The 20,363-nt window shown below is 48.5% G+C and overlaps 1 protein-coding gene across 3 annotated transcripts in view; it reads right to left on the bottom strand.

Annotated features, from left to right (window-relative positions):
* CLCN2 (chloride voltage-gated channel 2) overlaps positions 1-20,363 on the bottom strand; it is a 1,173,779-nt gene that overhangs the window by 193,245 nt on the left and 960,171 nt on the right. For all 3 annotated transcript variants that reach the window (XM_069618787.1, XM_069618789.1, XM_069618788.1), the window contains exon 16: positions 1,251-1,384. In XM_069618787.1, the coding sequence (XP_069474888.1) occupies positions 1,251-1,384 (134 nt within the window). The remainder of the gene's footprint in view (positions 1-1,250; positions 1,385-20,363) is intronic.

Below are 20,363 nucleotides of genomic sequence, written 5' to 3'. Positions count from 1 at the left end.
AATAGTAGCTATTCCACACCTCTGGCAGAGGCATCATACTGCTTACAGGTAGTTCACTGGATGAGGTAGGCGTTATAAATGCCATATCATATAATATCATATACTCTACACTTCTGGCAGAGGCATCGTGTTGCTTCCAAGTAGTGCGTCAGAGTAGTAGGGAGGGCTTTGATGGATTAGTAGATACTCTACACCTCTGGCGGAGGCTTCATGCTGCTTCAGAGTAGTGCATCACAGGAGGCAGGGTGGATCCTAAAAATTAGTAGGGACTCTACGCATCATGGTGATTCAGGGCTCTGACTAAGAACGTCTCTTAGGGTAATTTATTTATTGCTCTACTACGAGTACTGTCGCTGGGAGTGGTTACCGGAGTGAGAGGTCAATGCATTCCTCGTGAACCAAAGTATCACCATAGCTGTATGCCAGGGGTCTGCAACCTGCGACTCTCCAGATGCTTTGGACTATAACTCCCATGATTCCTCACAATTGACTATACTTGCTAGAGCTGTTGGCCATTGTAGTTCAAAACATCTGGAGAACCAAAGCTTGCAGACCCGTGCTCTTCGTTCTAGTGGCCCAAGTTCCCCCTGTTGAGGGGTAACATGCCGAAAGGGCGGTGGTTATGCAGTGCCAGATTAAAGTCCACCGGACCCGTGCAACACCCCGCACCTAGACAACCAATAGTACTACGGGGCCATGCCACTGGTAGAACGGAGCTCTACAAACTGGCAGTGACTCAGCTGCAGCGAGAGCGCTGCACCCTTGTTGTTATCCATTATACACTTCCAACGCTGCCCATACTCCCGGCATCTGCAGGTTGGGTTAGGATATTTAATTTCGTTTTTCTAAAAGTTAAAAGGGTGGATGTTGATGTGGTGGGGTGTGTGAGTTGGGGTTGGAGAAGTGGCTTCTGCAATTCTGCCTTGAGTTCACGAATAGACCACAGCGCCCTGCACACCAATGCAATCTTTGGTTGTTTTCCCATTGCCATCGGGTTCTGTCATAAGGAAACATTACGGAGACTGAAAACCGCTGCATGCAGTTTCCGATCAGATGTGTGTTCGCACTAAATCCCTGCGCCTTTAAACAGGAGCACAATGGACTCTACATTATTCATGTCAACATGCCCTCATTCCATTCAAGGGACGGGAGCCCAGTCCTGGTCGTTACTGCAATTTCTATTCCAGCTTTAGTAAAGACTGTGTCGGTGCCTACCAAAGGGGAAGGATGGCATGACTGGCATCACTTACCAACCGACTCCACCAGGGCCAGGGTCTTCAGCTTGCAGCTCTGCAACAGGTCCTGAAGGTCGCGGTATTTGCAGTTCAAGGTGACGTAGCGCACATCCCGAACCATGATGTCCTCGACCCGGATGTGATACCTCCTGCAAGGAATCCACAGGCATGTCAGTAACGCTTCTAACCTATGGGCTTCTGTGAAATTATGACTGTGGGGGAAACGAGGTGGTAGTCAAATGACTGGCGCTTTTCCCCAGCAAAGCTCTACTACGGGTTTGGAGCTAAAGTTGAGGATAAGCTCCAGCACTTGGCTGGATGGTATTTCCACCACTGTCCCTCCAGAGAAACTACCGCTGGTGGTAATTCCTCCACACTCTAATGGAGTCCCATAGGAGCCCACAATGGGGAATACCACAACCGTGAAATCTGGAGGCCTTATCTCCAGTTCTGAGGTGGTAATCCGGTGGGAAGAGTAAATGAGTTTAGCAGATTTACGGTGGTAAATTTGCCAAATTCGAAACGAGACCTGATTGACTTCTCTGGTAAAGGGCCTACACCTAACAAGTGCCAACAATGTTAAGGTTTTATTGGGCAGTAGTTCCTGTGCTGAAACCACTTTGCAGAGCAAAGCAGTGCTCGAAATGTCATTAATGCCCGGCTGTATACACCTGTGCACCGTTTCTTTCGATTGGTTAAGGATTGAACCTCGGCAAAACCCCATAAAATAGAAATAAACCCCTAAAACATTAGGTGGAAAGGATGCACTTTGTATAGCGCTTCATCCTAGTTTCTATGTGCTTCTAAGTGATTTTATTGCCCAGCTATACAGTAACAATCTATCGAATTAGGAAGAATGAAGGGCTACTACTTTGGCAATGGTGAATTCAAATCTTTTAGTGGAGAAGGCACACAACTAAAGGCAGTATATTTTGATTATCCCGCTGCATGCGATGTTATGTTATTGTGCATTTGTATAGCGCCTTATATACCATTGGTATGATCTGAAAGTGCTGTGGGTTGAACCCACTCAGGGACCGTAGTTCAGGTCACTGGCGAGAATAGGCTAGTAAATAGTGCCTGGGTGCACTCAGAATGTGTGCAGCCATTGCGGTTTACGTGGTGTGTAGCTGCAGTCCAATGCTAGGCGTGGTGCAGCGGTTGTGTGGGATCAGTAAAATGTGTGCAGCAAGGCCATTGACCTTGGAGTCTGCATTCTGGCGGTGGTGGAGCTTGTGTAAGGTTGTGTGTGTGCAGCTAAGATGATTTTCCTCGTGGGGTATAGCTGTGTTCTAAAGACTGTTGAGGTGTTCACGGTGGTGTGTAGGTATGTGAAAAACTTTGGACAAAGATTTTTTTACTGCAGTGATGACATTTAAGATTTAATCTAGCAAATTCTATTGGTTAAACGGACCCACACAGTGCATGTGTTGGGCATAAGCAGACAAAGCTTGTTAGATGTAGGTTGCTACCTAAATGCGCATAAATACGTAAAGTTGACATTTCGCAAATGCTGATTCAGTAAAAGAAAAAAAGAAACTGAACTTAATGCATTGAAAACAAATTGTTGATGATAACATGTTATATTCTGGCTTCATTAATGTCCTAAAATTGTGCTGGTGAAAATACACGAGTGCTTTACAACAAATAGTGTTAGGTTCCAAAAACATCATTGGCCGAGGGGGTATTAATATAAGGAGGAAATTGCTACTTTGTCTCAAAGTGTCACTCTTTATTATATGTCTGGCACTGGCATTTTGTTGGGCTTCTCCTCGGAGTTGCCCTATGGTTACTCCTTTACCCCTTTCTCAACATTACAAGTCTCTAGTGTGTTTCCCAGTGTCTATTCAGGTGCTTCTTAGGGTCACATACTTTCAAGGTTTTTCAGCACTTCCCCTAGACTCTAAAACCTCTCAGGCTCTAGGCATTTTTCATGCTTCCCCAGCATCCATCTCAGGTGCTAGGTTCTTACTAAAATTGCTCAGTGTTGCTCAATGTCCCTCTGTGCACTTGCTCTCTAAAAACTCATCACCCATCTTCGGCTCTAGGAATATTTCAGGCTTCTCAGTGCGTGTTTCAGGCTCTGTGAAATGTTCTTGCCTCTCAATTCCCCACCAAGGCTCTAGGGTTCTTTCTAAAACTTCCCAATGCCCTTGTCAGGCTCTATGCATCTTTCAGGCTTCCCATTGGCCCTCGTGGGTGCTAGAGACTGGCAAACTGCCCCAGCCACTCTCAGGCTCTAGGCATTCTTCAGGCTTCTCAGCTCCTCTCCTGCTCTAGGCATTCTTCAGGATTCTCAGCTCCTCTCCTGCTCTAGGCATTCTTCAGGGTTCTCTGCTCCTCTCCTGCTCTAGGCAGACTTCAGGGTTCTCCGCTCCTCTCCTGCTCTAGGCATTCTTCAGGGTTCTCAGCTCCTCTCCTGCTCTAGGCATTCTACAGGCTTCTCAGCTCCTCTACTGCTCTAGGCATTCTTCAGGCTTCTCAGCTCCTCTCCTTCTCTAGGCATTCTTCAGGCTTCTCAGCTCCTCTGCGGCTCTAGGCATTCTTCAGGGTTCTCAGCTCCTCTCTTGCTCTAGGCATTCTTCAGGGTTCTCCGGTACCTCTCCTGCTCTAGGCATTCTTCAGGGTTCTCAGCTCCTCTCTTGCTCTAGGCATTCTTCAGGGTTCTCAGCTCCTCTCTTGCTCTAGGCATTCTTCAGGCTTCTCAGCTCCTCTGCGGCTCTAGGCATTCTTCAGGGTTCTCAGCTCCTCTCTTGCTCTAGGCATTCTTCAGGGTTCTCAGCTCCTCTACTGCTCTAGGCATTCTTCAGGTTTCTCAGCTCCTCTGCGGCTCTAGGCATTCTTCAGGCTTCTCAGCTCCTCTCAGGCTCTAGGCATTCTTCAGGCTTCTCAGCTCCTCTGCGGCTCGAGGCATTCTTCAGGCTTCTCAGCTCCTCTCAGGCTCTAGGCATTCTTCAGGCTTCTCAGCTCCTCTGCGGCTCTAGGCATTCTTCAGGCTTCTCAGCTCCTCTCAGGCTCTAGGCATTCTTCAGGCTTCTCAGCTCCTCTGCGGCTCTAGGCATTCTTCAGGCTTCTCAGCTCCTCTCAGGCTCTAGGCATTCTTCAGGGTTCTCAGCTCTTCTTCAGCTCTGGGCATTCTCCCGGGTTCTCAGATCAACTGTGGCTCTAGGCATTCTTCAGGCTTCTCAGCTCCTCTCCTGCTCTAGGCATTCTTCAGGCTTCTCACTCCTCTCCTGCTCTAGGCATTCTACAGGCTTCTCAGCTCCTCTACTGCTCTAGGCATTCTTCAGGCTTCTCAGCTCCTCTCCTTATCTAGGCATTCTTCAGGCTTCTCAGCTCCTCTGCGGCTCTAGGCATTCTTCAGGGTTCTCTAGGCATTCTTCAGGGTTCTCCGGTACCTCTCCTGCTCTAGGCATTCTTCAGGGTTCTCAGCTCCTCTCTTGCTCTAGGCATTCTTCAGGGTTCTCAGCTCCTCTCTTGCTCTAGGCATTCTTCAGGGTTCTCCGCTCCTCTCCTGCTCTAGGCATTCTTCAGGGTTCTCAGCTCCTCTGCGGCTCTAGGCATTCTTCAGGCTTCTCAGCTCCTCTCAGGCTCTAGGCATTCTTCAGGCTTCTCAGCTCCTCTGCGGCTCTAGGCATTCTTCAGGCTTCTCAGCTCCTCTCAGGCTCTAGGCATTCTTCAGGGTTCTCAGCTCCTCTCAGGCTCTAGGCATTCTTCAGGCTTCTCAGCTTCTCTCAGGCTCTAGGCATTCTTCAGGCTTCTCAGCTCCTCTCAGGCTCTAGGCATTCTTCAGGCTTCTCAGCTCCTCTCAGGCTCTAGGCATTCTTCAGGCTTCTCAGCTCATCTGCGGCTCTAGGCATTCTTCAGGCTTCTCAGCTCATCTGCAGCTCTAGGCATTCTTCAGGCTTTTCAGCTCCTCTCAGGCTCTAGGCATTCTTCAGGCTTCTCAGCTCCTCTCAGGCTCTAGGCATTCTTGAGGCTTCTCAGCTCCTCTCAAGCTCTAGGCATTCTTCAGGCTTCTCAGCTCATCTGCGGCTCTAGGCATTCTTCAGGCTTCTCAGCTCCTCTGCGGCTCTAGGCATTCTTCAGGCTTCTCAGCTCCTCTCAGGCTCTAGGCATTCTTCAGGGTTCTAAGCTCCTCTTCAGCTCTGGGTATTCTCCCGGGTTCTCAGATCATCTGCGGCTCTAGGCATTCTTCAGGCTTCTCAGCTCCTCTGCGGCTCTAGGCATTCTTCAGGTTTCTCAGCTCCTCTCAGGCTCTAGGCATTCTTTAGGTTTCTCAGCTCCTCTGCGGCTCTAGGCATTCTTCAGGCTTCTCAGCTCCTCTCAGGCTCTAGGCATTCTTCAGGCTTCTCAGCTCCTCTGCGGCTCTAGGCATTCTTCAGGCTTCTCAGCTCCTCTCAGGCTCTAGGCATTCTTCAGGGTTCTCAGCTCTTCTTCAGCTCTGGGCATTCTCCCGGGTTCTCAGATCAACTGTGGCTCTAGGCATTCTTCAGGCTTCTCAGCTCCTCTCCTGCTCTAGGCATTTTGCAAAACCTCTCAATGACCCTCACAGGCTCCAATCTCCAATCACTGATCATGCTTCCCAGCAGCACAGGTGCTGGCACTTCCAAAATGACTTAAGCTGTAGGCATATTTCGCGCTTCTCAGTGCTCTAGGCATTCTTCAGGCTTCTCAGTGCTCTAGGCATTCTTCAGGCTTCTCAGTGCTCTAGGCATTCTTCAGGCTTCTCAGTGCTCTAGGCATTCTTCAGGGTTCTCATTGCCAGTTTCAGTGTCTAGGTGCATTTCATAACTTTCGGTTCCGCTCTGCGTTACTAAACGCTTTCTAAAACCTATCAATGACCCTTCCAGGCTCCAGGGATCTCTCATGCCTCCAGGCGGCCCTCTCAGGTGCCACGGACTTCCTCTGATAGGCCCCTATGCATCTTTCAGGCTATTTAGCACCACACCCAGGCACTATCCACTCTATTAAACTTCTCAATAACCTTTTCAGGCAAGTGTTTTTCAGGATGTTCAGCCACATTCTCAGGCTCCAAGCGCTTAGCAAAACATCAGGCTTCTCAGCGCAGGATTCAGGCGATAGCTGACCGCCAAGCCTCTCAGATCCACCCTGAGACCGGGGGCACTTTGTAAAATGTCTCAATGCACTGGTCATATTCTAGGCATTGTTCAGGCTTCTCAGCCTGCGCCACAAGGAATTAACTATAAGTGCTCAATGCCCCTATTAGGATCCAGGCACCTTTCAGGCTTCGCATCTCCCTCTCAGGCTCTGGACACTGTTCTCTGGGCCAGTTTCAGGCTCTGGATGCCCTTCACACCTCCCAGCATCCATCTGCACCCCGCCAAAGTGCCAGGTGCTTACCAAGATTGCTCAAAACCCCTCTCCCGCTCCAGGCAGCTTTCAGGCTTTTCAGTGGCCCTCTCAATCGCGAGGGCTCTAGGCATTTTCTCAAATTCCTTAACAACCGTTCCAGAGCATAGGTGTTTTTCGTGATTCTCGGCACCCCTCATGACCTCCATCAGGCTACAGCCACTGAACACTTATCAATGGCCTATTCAAGTTCTGGGTGCCTTTCCAGCTTCGCAGCACCACTCGTGCTCCAGGCATTTTGTAGAACCTCTCAGCACCCTTCTAAGGATCTACGTATTGCTCAGGATTCTTAGCACCCGTTTCAAGCTCTACGCGTCTTCCGTGCCTCTTAGCTCCCCTTGTAGGTTCTGGGCACATTTCAAAGTTTTGTAATGTTCCTTTCAGGATCTATGCATCTGTCAGGCGTCTCCACTTCCCTCCCCAGCGCTAGATGCTTTGTTTAAATTCTCAGAGATCTTTTAAAACTCTACGTGCCTTTCAGGTATCTCAGGCACTTCTCCAACATTGTCTTCCTCATGCACCTTTCAGGTATCTCAGGCACTTCTCCAACATCGTCTTCCAGGTATCTCAGGCACTTCATCATCGTCTTCCTCATGCACCTTTCAGGTATCTCGGGCACTTCTCCAACATCGTCTTCCAGGTATCTCAGGCACTTCTCCATCGTCTTCCTCATGCGCCTTTCAGGTATCTCAGGCACTTCATCATCGTCTTCCTCATGCGCCTTTCAGGTATCTCAGCCACTTCTCCATCGTCTTCCTCATGCGCCTTTTAGGTATCTCAGGCACTTCTCCAACATCGTCTTCCTCATGTGCCTTTTAGGTATCTCCGGTACTTCTCCATCATCGTCTTCCTCATGCGCATTTCAGGTATCTCAGGCGCTTCTCCATCATCGTCTTCCTCATGTGTCATCCAGGTACTAAGAGTCAGTGGCTGCCTCTATGGGCCTCAATACTGAAGCATAATGCCTCCTCCTCCAGAACCCATAGGACTACCCCTCTCTTTCAGCAGGTCTGCTTTTCTTACACCCCCCTTCCTATTGTACCCCGACTCTCAGGGGGATTCCTGAAAACAAACCCGGGCTGGGAAAGAAACAACGTGATAGGAAATTGTTCCATCAGTCTAGTGACAAAAGAATTTAAATAGAAAAGGGAGTAAGAAAGCACTATAATACTGCATACTTCATAACATTACAAATGTAACTCACAGTGCAAATTCAAACAACACACTCTGTAATAGGCAAAAGGTAATTACTGTATGTGAGACTGAACGTGAGAAGCAGTGAGTACCTTGTAGACGATACATCCAATTTTAGGAATATTACTTGTAGATTCATCTGGTTATTGATGTTTATGACCATTTTACTGAGATTTCCAGAGACTTGTCAGGGTGTCACTTCAAGACGTGCAACACCGAAGAACTCGGTTTCGGACAGTTGTGGTTACTAAAGCTACCCTTTCTTGGCAGAGAAGTACTTTCATGAAATCTACCCAGTTAACAAGTACTCTCGTTTGACTGACTTCATGAATTATACCTGGTTAACAAGTACTCTCGCTTGACTGTCTTCATGATATCTACCCGGTTAACATGTACTCTTGCTTGACTGACTTCATGAAATCTACCCAGTTAACAAGTACTCTCGCTTGACTGACATCATGAAATCTACCTGGTTGGTGCACATACTAGGTTTTGGGGTGCAGTTTAGTGGGGTGGATCCAGTGAGGATGTCTACCAGCCAACCACCAAAATCCCAAGGGCCTAATAAAACCAAGGCCCCCAAATAAATCGTGTTCACGGATAGGGGGGACATTTTGAATGGGAAAGAAGCCTAGCTTTCCTCCAGGAAGTCTCTAGAAACTCCCATGCCAGTTCACACTGCGGCACCATATTGCCCCAAATCGAAATGATATGCCCTAAATACCCAGGACCATTGGTTTTGAAAGAAGGCACATTTGTGAGCGTTGCAGTGGCTACATGATCGATCCCAAACTGTCCAGAAGTGCTGGAACGCTGAGTCAGTACATGTAAACATCATTGGAGATCCGCTACGACCCTGTACCGGGGCTTTGGCAAAGTGAGGCCCACCATTTGGTTCATCTATTAACCATCCGGGGACAGATGGAACACTGATCGCCTCCCTTGACTCGCAGGAGCCGGCATCTACCTTCCTGCTCCACGGATGGGGAAGGTATCCAGCGAATGGAGAACCAGTGAGAACAAAGATTTGCCCTTGCTGCTAACCAGTGCCTGGCCACGAAGAGCCCTATGAGGCTTGAGCCTAATAGGAAAAGGGCCAGTGACCCATAACTAGAGGTCAACAACTAAGTGCACAAGCAGGCCATAGAATATCTCCTCTATGAGTTCACAAACTCATATTACTGAGACAAGTGACCCGGGCAACCAGGAGTGGTGAGTACAGTCCTGGCTGTCGGCTTCTACCTGCCTGGTAGATCCTGTGCCTGCTACCTCTGTGTCCACCATTGCACCCATTCTCCAGGCTTACACAATTCTGAGTCTTATACTCAGAGTAAGGATTTTCTACACATCGCCTGCGCCTTAACAGCTTGGAGAGGCGCTTCTACCAGAACGGGCCAGCGACTCATGGGGGTACGAAGCAGGTTTAAACAAGCTGACATCCAAATGTTTTTTAAAATCTACTTTTAGCGGATAATGGTAAAGTCTCCCAAGCAGAGGCGTTGCTGGGGCGGCGGGGGTGCTGAGGGGGCTATAGTCCAGGGTCTTTTGGTTGTAGCGCCGGATAGAAGCTCAGGGGCTACAACCAAAAGGCTAGCTAGCGCAGAATACTATCAGTCCAGACATTAGCGTAGCCCCGGATCTTTTCCAGACCTAGCAACACCCGTGCTTCCAAGATTTTTGATTGGAACTAAAGTAATAGAGGCATTAATCCTAGCAGTCTACACAACCTCCATGTTTTGAGAACTTCGTCAGGACTGAACAGTTAAGATGAGTTGTGTTTCAGCATGGCCTACGACACCATGGCTGCCACTTCACTGCCTCATGCCACCAGCTCTGATATATACAAGCAGATTCCTATGCCAGGACGTTGCACACCTCTAAACGCAAACACATGCTAAATTCTATGTACTATTAACCCCCAAGATGAACCGTAAATGCAAATATCAATGCAACTAGTACGCCTTTCTTTGTAACCAGCAATGTATATATGTAACAGCGCCACGATGCCCTTGGGCTGATGTGCGCTTTAAAAAAAATCCAAATAAATAAATAATGCATTAGATCCTATTCTCCACCCCTTTAGAGGGTGTGACACAGCACTGCCCTGACTGTAAAGTCTACAGTGAAACTGCCCGAAGGAAGCATTACCACATTGGCAGTGCTGGTCATTGGGCCGGCTCTCGGCGGATCCGAGATCCGGCACCAGATGTGTAGCCGGATCTCGCGATCCGGCCAGAGTCAGCCACCCAAGCCCATGAACCACGCTGGAAAAAAGAAAAAAAAGCGTCTGCGACGGCAGCATTGCCGTTTACCGCAGCTTTGGCACTGATGTGTAATTCACAATGCTTACTACATGTACAACTGAAAGGAGTCATTTGTACATGTAGCGAGCATTGTGCTTTACACACCAGTGCCAGAGCAGCATAAAAGGCAATGCAGCCCTCGCGGGCGGTTTTTTTTTTCATTTTCTTTTTTTAGCACAACAAAATGAGCCAGGGCTTATCAAGGGGGCCTGGCCTAACTGCAGGGGTCCTGCTGGCCCGTTAGGCCACGCTCCCCCGAGGAGCCCCGGCTCAATGGGCCACTGGCACCCCTGCCAGGCAGCCTTTTGTAGTGATCAACACCCTCTCCCCTTTGGGATCTCTGCATTCATTTTCTATAGGCTTGCCTGGCAGGGGACAGGGCCTCGCCTATTCAGCCTTAATGGTGGCGCTGCCCCTTGCCAGCTGAGTAGGGGCAGCGTCACCATTAAGGCTGAAAAGGTGAGGCCCCTGGAAGCAGAGGCCCTGTTCCTTAAGACTGAAACTCCCGCGAATCTGCGGGAGCTTCAGTATTTAGAAAGCAAGGCCTCTGCTTCCAGCGGCCTCACGTTTTCTCCATAATGGTGGCGCTGGCCCACGTGCATCACTTGATTAAAGGGATGCCTCGCAGGTGCGACGCCACCATTATGGCTGAAAGGCATTTTTTTCTGGAGCCTGAAGCTTTTGCACACGAGGGAGAGCTTCAGGCTTCAGAAAAAAATCCTTTTCGTGTAGTGGCCGGGGCTGGCAGGGGAGATTAGTGGGCCCCACAGGGCCCCGCCTCAATTCGAACTTACGGAGCCTGCTGGGGCTGAGCCCCGGCAGGCCCCGTCCCACTTAAAGTCCTAGCCAGCGGTAAAAGGCAATGTTGCCTTTGTGGGCGCTTTTTTTTCTTTCTTTTTTGAAGTATTTATCTGACCGGATGGCCACTACCAACCCCGCCCCCTCTAGACCACGCCCCCTTTCCCCCCCCCCCCAACTCTTCCCCCACCCCGGCACTTGTGGGATCCCCCACCACATTTTTTCCATTTCCACCACTGCACATTGGACCATAAGTTCCCCCAGACCCGCACAGAGCTCATTTTTTCTTTGTTTCCCGTTTGAGGCGAGAACTTTTGAAAGTTCAGGGCTCTCGAGATTTGCTTTCCTTCTACAGCAGGAACTGTTTCTTTGTATGACCTGCGTGTGGCAGGGTGACATTGCAGGGTGACATTGCTGCAGTCTGAATGGCTGTGCACTGATTTGGGACACCTACTTTTATGATTAACGCTTCGAATGTCCTGCTGCTGGCACCCCTCCCACCCCCACTCCCCAAATGCAGAGAAAACACAAAATCTCAACCTGTGAATCTCCAGGACTCTGTGGGTTGGGTAGAGGGGATTGGGAAGGTCACCTAACTGCCTTCCTACACCTACATCCCCACGCACACGCACCCCACCCCAAAGAGTAAAAGGAGACCAGTGCTTCGGGGGGCCATCGCTCTCTCCGATGGGTAATATGTGGCACGAGAATGCGGGACGTGGCTCACATCAGCATCCCCCACCCCAGCCATGGAGAGCCTGCTCTCGCGTGTAAATGCCATCACTCGGAGCGTGGGACTTCAAATAGATTCTTCGCCTTCTACAGATGTAATCCAGCCTGATCCGCTCCGCTCCGCCCCCTACCCTACTGTTGCTATACATCAAGACATAGCCTCTCACTGCGCCATTAAGCCCTTCATAGAGCTCTCCCCGCGCAGATAGAACACCCTCCCACTCTTTCCACCTGGGCGGCTTTCATCTGTGGTCCCAGTCTTATTGTTGGATAATAAGTGGAATTAATTTCTCTATGCCTACAAAAAGTACTTGCAATTTGTCACGTAAGTCAGCTGCGCGGGTGCTCTTGAAATAACAGCACGCCACAGCGGAAGACAGCCCTGGCCGTGCATGCCGTCACCACGGCAGTCCCTGCACACTAGCCCACTTACAAGCTGCGAGGGCCACTGTGCAGTGGCTTTCTCCCGACTTCAAAAGTGTCAGCAGGGCCCCCGACAGGTGACTCTAGCTCTTGTGGAAGTGTTGGGAGCGGGGACGGAGGAGGGCAAAAGCCGGCAGGTCCCCAACATCGCGACCTACATTTCCACAGCAGCCCCCCCCCCCCCGCTCCCTGCCCCCCACCCACCCATCCGCCTATGGCAGCATTGACAAGTGTCTGCCTCGTTTACAATGTATTTAAAAGGTATGCAATGCAGGCTAAGTCCACACGAAAGAAAACCCTCGTCCAACGGTACAACAACCTCCAATCTAAGCGCCTGGCTCCTAGCCACCAGCCCCAGAACTCCATGCAGACTGTGCAGCTGGACCGGCTCTCTCCCAGGCTGGGCAAAGCAGGAAAGCCAGCGTGATGAGAAGCAGGGCGCTGTCCTACTGTTTATGGAGCCGCTTCTGCTCACAACCCACGCTGCAAGGAAACGAGCTTTAGATGAAAACATGCCTGCATTCGGGCAGGGATGCAGAAGCAAAACGAATCCCCTATTGTCTATGTAACCAAGGCCGTGCTCTCTTGCAAACGAGGCCAGCGGATACGGCGTCTGGAGTCGTGTGGGCTCGCATGATATAACGCAGGGCTCCGGCCGCGATTAGACCGGGATGAGGCGACCAACGGCGTGTCTCCATGACTGCCTGCCCCCGGAGTGCCTAGCCCTTCCGTTTGTTCCGACGACCAGGACCTGCCATAGGATTTGCTGCAGGTAGGGCGGTAAAGTATGTGTGGAGGTCCACTTACCTGAAGCGCAGAAAATGAGGTTCCAAAAGGAGTCTTTAATAAACGTGGGAATCAAATAAACTGACGATTACTGTATGAACTGTAACTGTTAATATAACTTATCGAAGCAAAACCTATTTGACTGAATTTCTGAACAACTTCTAAAAAAACTACAACACATACAAAATGCGGCAGCCAGACTCCTTCTCAAATGACCCCAAAGATAATACATCACACCTGTGCTAAAAATACTAAATTAGCTACCGATAAAACAAAAAATAAAAATTCAAATCCATGTGCATCACACACAGAGCTATACACAACCATGGTGCAGAATTCCTGAGACACAAATTACGCCTACACCAGCCAACAAGAACGCTCAGCTCAAGCAACGACACCCACCTAGAACCTAAACCCTATAACAAAAGAAAACTCAGACGATCCTCGTTCTCTCACCAGGCACTGAAAACATGGAATGAGCTACCAAGAATACACGGAACACAAGAAACCACCTGGTATTCAGGAAACTGCTCAAATCCTGGTTCTTCACGGCGTAACTAGAAGACCACTCACAAGAACGCCCACACTACAAAACAACGATGAATAAGAGACCGACCTCGGTCCCCACCAAACAACCGAGCGTGAACAGAATCCAAGGAACGCACCCCACGACATACCAGACACTATAGACTGAACACACGGACAGACCAAGACGAAATCACGTAGACGACTCATCCACAGCATCCCGGCCCGTACCACACCAAAGTTCAAGCAGACGTACTCACATAGATGGTAGGGTAAGAGGAGACCAATACTCCTGCACCAAGACCCAAGGAGGAGAATAGACACTTCAACCCCACTATACATAGTTCATTAGAATAAAACAGGGAATGGGTTGCGCCAAAATCCCTTTGCAGGACTCTCGATTCTAGCTGTGTTTTTAGGACTGTACTGAATTATTCAACTGTTTTTCAAAACCAGCGAAGTGAGGTACTATACTCAATTGCTCTGTTGGGCGTGGGCCCCTCCCCCATTGTATAGGACTTTCAAGTCTAGCCATTTTCACACAAGCCAGCATTCCCGAAAACCAGGCATTCAGGCATACTGTGATTAGCTGCAAAGAATATAACCGACTAACCAAAAAACTCAAAAATCTCTACATACTTATATCGCTCAAAAACTAACACAACCACCTCTCGCACCGCAAGCCACATGCACTTCACCACACTGCTACAACACATAGGCCGCTCCAACAGCACACAAGGACTGACATCGATCCGATACTTGCACCAAAAGCACAGCACATGGTGTATACTGAGTTGAAGCTGCCAACAGAACACCACTCATCTCACTATCCTACTCCCTCTTCACCCTACTAACCCACCCCGACCTTCTCGTTTGCAGATCCGCCAGAGCGCCTGGGGACCAACTCCGTTTCTGACGGTGCGCGGTACAAATATCTTTAACATTTAACATTTACTGGGAACTTATTGAAGCAGAGTAAACCATTCTGCAAGTATTCAAATGTTATAAATAGGGCTCTAGTCCAAAAGAAAAGTGGGACAGAGCACATTAACATACGCACAGGCACTGAATGTATCTAAAAGTGAAATACACACATTTTATTCAACTGGCCTTCTCGAACAGAAGAAAATTCTCAAAACAAATGAGCATTGTATTTAAAAAAATGAATCAAACAAAAAGTAACCATACAGAGGAGATGTTCCTATAACGTTGCTGGCAAAGTATAAAAGGTGCTCCACTTTTATACCCAAAATTGTATATTGAAATATTCCATTAAAAGCAAAATACCAATACAAGACATGTGCTTTGAAGACACTTTAATGTGGTCTTGTGGGTACGTGTGTGCCCAGAGAACTTGAGGACCTGGGTTCAAATCCTGCTGGATGAACACGCAAGCAAAAATTCTATATTTGCATTCCGGCCTCAAAAACACCCAAGAAGGATGGTGTCCACACTGAAAAAAGTGCAGGCTGTCAACCCACATGCACCCTAAAATCGAGCTTCCACCGGGATACTGCATAGTATCGTCGCTGTGGTTAGGAACTAAAGGAAACTCTGCATATACAATTTGGTTAATCGGTCTCTTATCTTGTATAAATCTCCACAAATCTCCTTTAAATTTTTGGATTGGATACACTGCGGTATTAAACAATGATTCTGATGGCACCAGAATCCCTTATTTCATCAGTGCCGAAATGGTCTGAAATATACCGAGATATGGGGTACTGTTTTGCTAAAGGTAAAATCGCTCCTGACTTCAACTTTATTTTAACTTCCCCTGTTCCCTTTAACAGACTTACGTCATAAGGGCCTGTCGTCCAAAGGTCGCTTGGCACTTTCTCCAAATCTTCTTGAAAAAGTGCTGGACGCTGCAGCATAATCGCCATTCACTCTGGGACTTCCCTCTTCTCTATTCTTATCCAGTATGTGATGCTCATAAAGAAGACCACTTCATAGTCTGTTTGGTCTTCCCTGAGTACGTCATCAGTTATGTCAGTCAATCTGTACCCTTCCTCGAGAGCTATTACTGTTCTCCATGGTCTACCCTCATATCTACTCCTTCGAGCATTGCCATTTCCCTCCGTAGTATGGCTGGTTCTAATTCTATAGCCATGTCAATAGATTGCTCACCCATACATAAAAATCTCTGGGTCTACTGGAACACCTCGCAGAGTCACTTGCCCTGTGAACACCATTATAAATTTGCCCATGTTTAAATAGTGTATTCCTTGAGTGCAGCTCACTATCCTTTGATCAGTAAATGAAATCGTCATGTTAAGTTTTGTCATCAAATCTCTTCCCAAAATGTTAACCGGTGTCCGTCGTGAATATAACAAAGAAAGAGAAATGTCAAACTCTCCTATAGAGACAGGTAATTCATCAGTAAAAGGAACTCTACTAGTAACTCCAGAGAACCCTTGAGCATTCACAGCAATTCCCGATATTGGATATTTTCCCTCTCATATATATGAATGAGCAGCCCCAGTGTCTATTAGAAAATAAAAATATGTGCCTCCTATCGTCAAATCGACCCATGGTTCGTCTTGGGGGTCTGGTGTCACAGATAGGACTGAACCCATCAGGACACCCTGTGAGCTGTCCTATTGTGGGTACAGGCTCATCCCTGTCCCTGTGAAAGGATTTCCTCCCACCACAGTGGCACCTCCTATTCCGGGTGTCAGCACTTGTGCTGTGTTTGCGTACTGCTGTGTCTGCATAGGGGCTTTTTGTGACTGCCCCTGTGGTGGATTCATTTGCACTCACTGTTGTTGCTGTACCTGCTGTACTTGCAGCGCTTGTCTCTAATACCATGTGTCACCTTGGGTGAACCCTTCCCTAGTTGGTGTACTGTATGATGGAGGATAAGCTGTCCCCCCTCTTGAAAATTGGCCATTCTGTACATTCCCTTGGCTCTCACATATGTGTGCAATGTGCCCTGTCATCCCACAAGTCCAACATACTGGGGGTGTCCGTCTGACAAGTCCCCCTTGGTTATATCCTGCCTGGCTGCTCTGATTCGCATTCTGTGTATTCTGATACCCAGCTTGATTATTTTGGAATCCTCCTCTTCCTCTATAGCCCATATCTCTGCCTCGTTGCCACAAACCCATATCCACCTTAGTCCATCTGGCGCTGATTACTCGTTCGCGATGTACACATTGCTACCAGCATTCCCAATCCTTCTCCACTTGTCAATGCCGCCCATTCTATGGCAAATTTTGACAATTATTTCAGAACTAACTTGGCTTCCTCAATTTTCCTAGTCTCATCTTTCTTCTCATTTTTCTCTTGCAATAGCCGACAGTGATGCACTATCGTCAGTTGTATCTCAGTCCATGATTCCGCGTCCATTCCCGCTTGTTTCTTCATCTGTCTCTGCACTGGCTCAGGCAACCCTTTGACGGGACGCCACCATTCCTGGAAGCTGAGAGGTTAGAGAGGGTGAAAAGGGGGGAGGAGAACATATACTGAACTTAGTTGCCAATCACACTGCAGGGGAGTTTGTTAATTTAGGATTAACGGAAGGGGGAATGTTGGGAAGTAGAGAGGGTCTTCCCACACCCCTAGGTGATAATGAATGAGGAATAAACGCTAAGAGAGCACATCCAGGGAGCAGGGGGCGCACATAGAGAGGGGGGTGCGCAATCATCTTAGTGTATGCATTACAAGCTACATGGTAGATGAGGGTGTGAACGCCATCTTGGCAAGCGGCAGCCATCTTAGAAGTTTGGCCCAAGCACGGCAAACAGCATTTTGTGTGTTAGCATTAGACCCCTTGCATGAGCACGAACACCACCCCCACCCTGAACCCGGTTTCACAGATACACAACATCCTCCATTGTTCAGAATGTTACTGGTCCTCACACCCTGGGAAGAAAGTGCCCTGCAAGGTCATGGGAAGAGCGCCTCTTAGCAGTACCATCCCACGGAACAGATAGCATGGCCCTCCTAACCCCAAGAATATCCACATGAGAAATACAGCTTTGCCATTCGTTTATCCCATGACCGCAGCATGCCGAAACACTGTCCAAACCCAGACCACCCACCATAAAACCTTTACACCACTCGATCGTTCATGAAGACCAGAAGGCAAGGCTATCGTGCCTTCAGGAATGGGTCATGTGATTTGTGCGAGGTGCAGGGTAACATCAGAATTATAGCCTAAAACCGCGGATGACGCGCCCAGCAGCGACCACGTGGACAGAGATGGACAGATGAAAATGAACCAATGGCCTGGCTTCCCATTTGAAGCAGGCCCTACATGTATAGAGCTCCTCCAATCCATATTGTAGAATTGTACTATATATCATTGCGTCATCAGTGACGTTGTTTGTGCTTATAATGTGCTGCATATGCCTTCGGAGCTCAGAACGTTTGGCAGCAGCAGGGTTCTTAGCTGATGCATTTATATTTTGAAGGAATAAATACTTGTTATCCTTGCAAGCGTGTCTTGGGCCTTTTTACCTAGCGGGCTGTTTTTTTCTGGTGTGAGCGTGCAGGGGCATGCCTTCAGTACGTGTTCTTCATGTGGGATGCATGTTTGCTTTGTGTCTAATTCATGTGTTTTTACTGTTATAACGTTAGTTTGAATGCTTTTGCCAACCTCTGCTCTCATGGACTCCCAAGCCCTGCTGTACCTGTGGGAGATAAATACGAGGGTGTAACGGCTGCCTCAGTGCATAACGTCTCTCACCTTTGCTGCTAGGGAGGGGAAGAAGCTAAGGATGATTCATTCATCTGCCTCTGACCAGAATTAATAGTACATTGTATAGCTTTCTACCCCATGTTGTCTCAAAAAGGGTGCTGTAAGGGGCACCATTTGAACACATCATTTAAAGAACGTTCTCAGGGGAGAATCCCCCCACCTCCTCATCAACTCTCTCTTAATTATTTTGGCACCCCTCACTATAGCTCAGTCACTCGCACGATTTTGCAGAACTATTTAGATCGCTCCACTAAAAATACTCACCGGCTGTGAATAACTTATAATCCTGTTGCCTCTCAGGAGCCATCTGCCTTCGCTGGCACCAAAAGCTGCCCAAGCGCTGCTGTGAGCCCAACAATAACACTGTCATTTTCTTCAAGACTAATCAGTTTTGCAACTTTTGCATTGACATACAAGTTTTTTTCACCTTAGCAAACATTGATTGCTAGTCACAAATTAGGCCAATTTATGTCAAATGGCAAAAAAAAGAGAGTGAAATGGGCCTAGGGGAGTGGGCAAGGTCGCAGGAGTAGGCTGAAGACATTGTGAGCAAAATGCAAAATCCTAGCCGAGACTAACAGATCTTTGAAAGATCCCAGAAATACGATTGCAAACTCAAGAGATCGGGTGCTCTTGGACTGCAAAGTAGCAAAAACATTGATATTTGATCCTTTTCCACAGTGCTGGTGATTGGGCCAGCTCTCGCCGGATCCGAGATCCGGCACCAGATGTGTAGCCGCATCTAGGGATCTGGCCAGAGTCAGCCGCCCCAAACCCATGCTCTGCACTGGGTTACTAAAAAAAAGAAAGTTTAAAAAAAGCATCCTTGGTGGCATGGAGTAGGGGGTCGGAGAGCAGCTCATTGCCGCCATGAGCGCTCTTCTGGCTCCGCCCCCCTAGTCTACACAGCAGGACTAGTTGTTTGTACTTATTTGTATAACCACCTAAGAACAAACACCGGAGAGAGACACGGAGCCAGGACATATTAAAATCTGGCCTCTAAAAAATGCAGCACATCAGATACGTTATATTTTTTAGAGGCCAGCTTTTAATGTGTGCTGGCTCCTGTGATCCAGTGTAATTTGTCTTGTCTTCATTCGTGCACGACGTAAAAATGTGGGTTGTGAGTGATGCTGTGGGCAAATGTTATGCGTCTGCATACTGGCTGCCAGCGTCGGACTGGGGCATAAAATTGTCTCGACTCCAATGCACATGGCCATTCATCCCTTTTCTGCCAGAATGTTTTAAACTATTATTTTGGACTTTTCCTTTGATCGCAGGTCAACTACCAGCTCCGTCCCCTCTAAACCCGCCTCCTCGGACACCACCCTGCCCAAACTGCGCCCCCACACCGGCCCTTGTGGGATCCCCCAACACATTTTTTCATTTCCACCACTGCTTTTCCATTATTCATAATGAAGAACAAAGGGTTCTAGGAACTAATGCTCTGATTACTTACCGGTAATCTTCATTACTCCTAGTCCTACGCTTCCTCGTCGAGAAACTCAACCCATATCAGTTGATGAAAGTGCTTAGACCAGCCCAGGCGGCAGCCATACAAATCTCTTGCAGAGAAAACCCTCCTTGCATTGGCCCAGGAAGCCGCCAAACCCCTGGTGGTCCGCCCCTGATCGTGCGCAGGCAGGCCAGAAGCCACATAGGCCATGGAGATCACAACACGGAATCACCAGAAAATGGAAACCACAGATGCCTTACGCTCAGCCCCAGCCAGACCACAAGCAATCAGAAGACTAGCAGATTGGCGGAAAAGAGCAAATCTAGCCAAATACTCCAACACGGCCCGCCGGACATCAAAGTTATGCTAAGCCACCTCCTCAGGTGTTTTTGGATCATGAAAGAAGTCAGGGAGAACCAGATCCTCAGAGGTGTGAAAACCAAGAGACAACTTTAGGGAGAAACTTCGGACCACACCTCAGCACCACCGAGTCCAGGAAAGGAGGGTGACATAAGAGAGCCCCAATCTCCCCAAGCCTACAGGCAGAAGTGATGGCAATAAGAAAAGCAGATTTCAGTGTAAGATGTTTGATATCAATCTCGGAAATGGGCTCAAAAGGAGGCCTTTGAAGGAACCATAAGACAAGAGGGAGATCCCGAGGGGGAAGACCTTTATCAGTACAAGGACGGGAAGAAGAAAAACCCTGGACCAACTTCCCCAGCAACACCTCCCCATCCAAGTGACCATCAGAGTCCCCCAAAAGGAATTTAATGGAGGCCCACTGAGAGCGAAGCCTGGAAAAACCGCCAGGCCCTTGCCAAAAACCCTCTTGG

Source organism: Ambystoma mexicanum, chromosome 10 (genome assembly GCF_040938575.1).
Source record: "Ambystoma mexicanum isolate Mex_15411 chromosome 10, UKY_AmexF1_1, whole genome shotgun sequence".
NCBI classification, from domain to species: Eukaryota; Metazoa; Chordata; class Amphibia; order Caudata; family Ambystomatidae; genus Ambystoma; species Ambystoma mexicanum.
The sequence above is the reverse complement of the archived record's forward strand: the minus strand, read 5'-3'. Positions and strand labels throughout refer to the sequence as shown.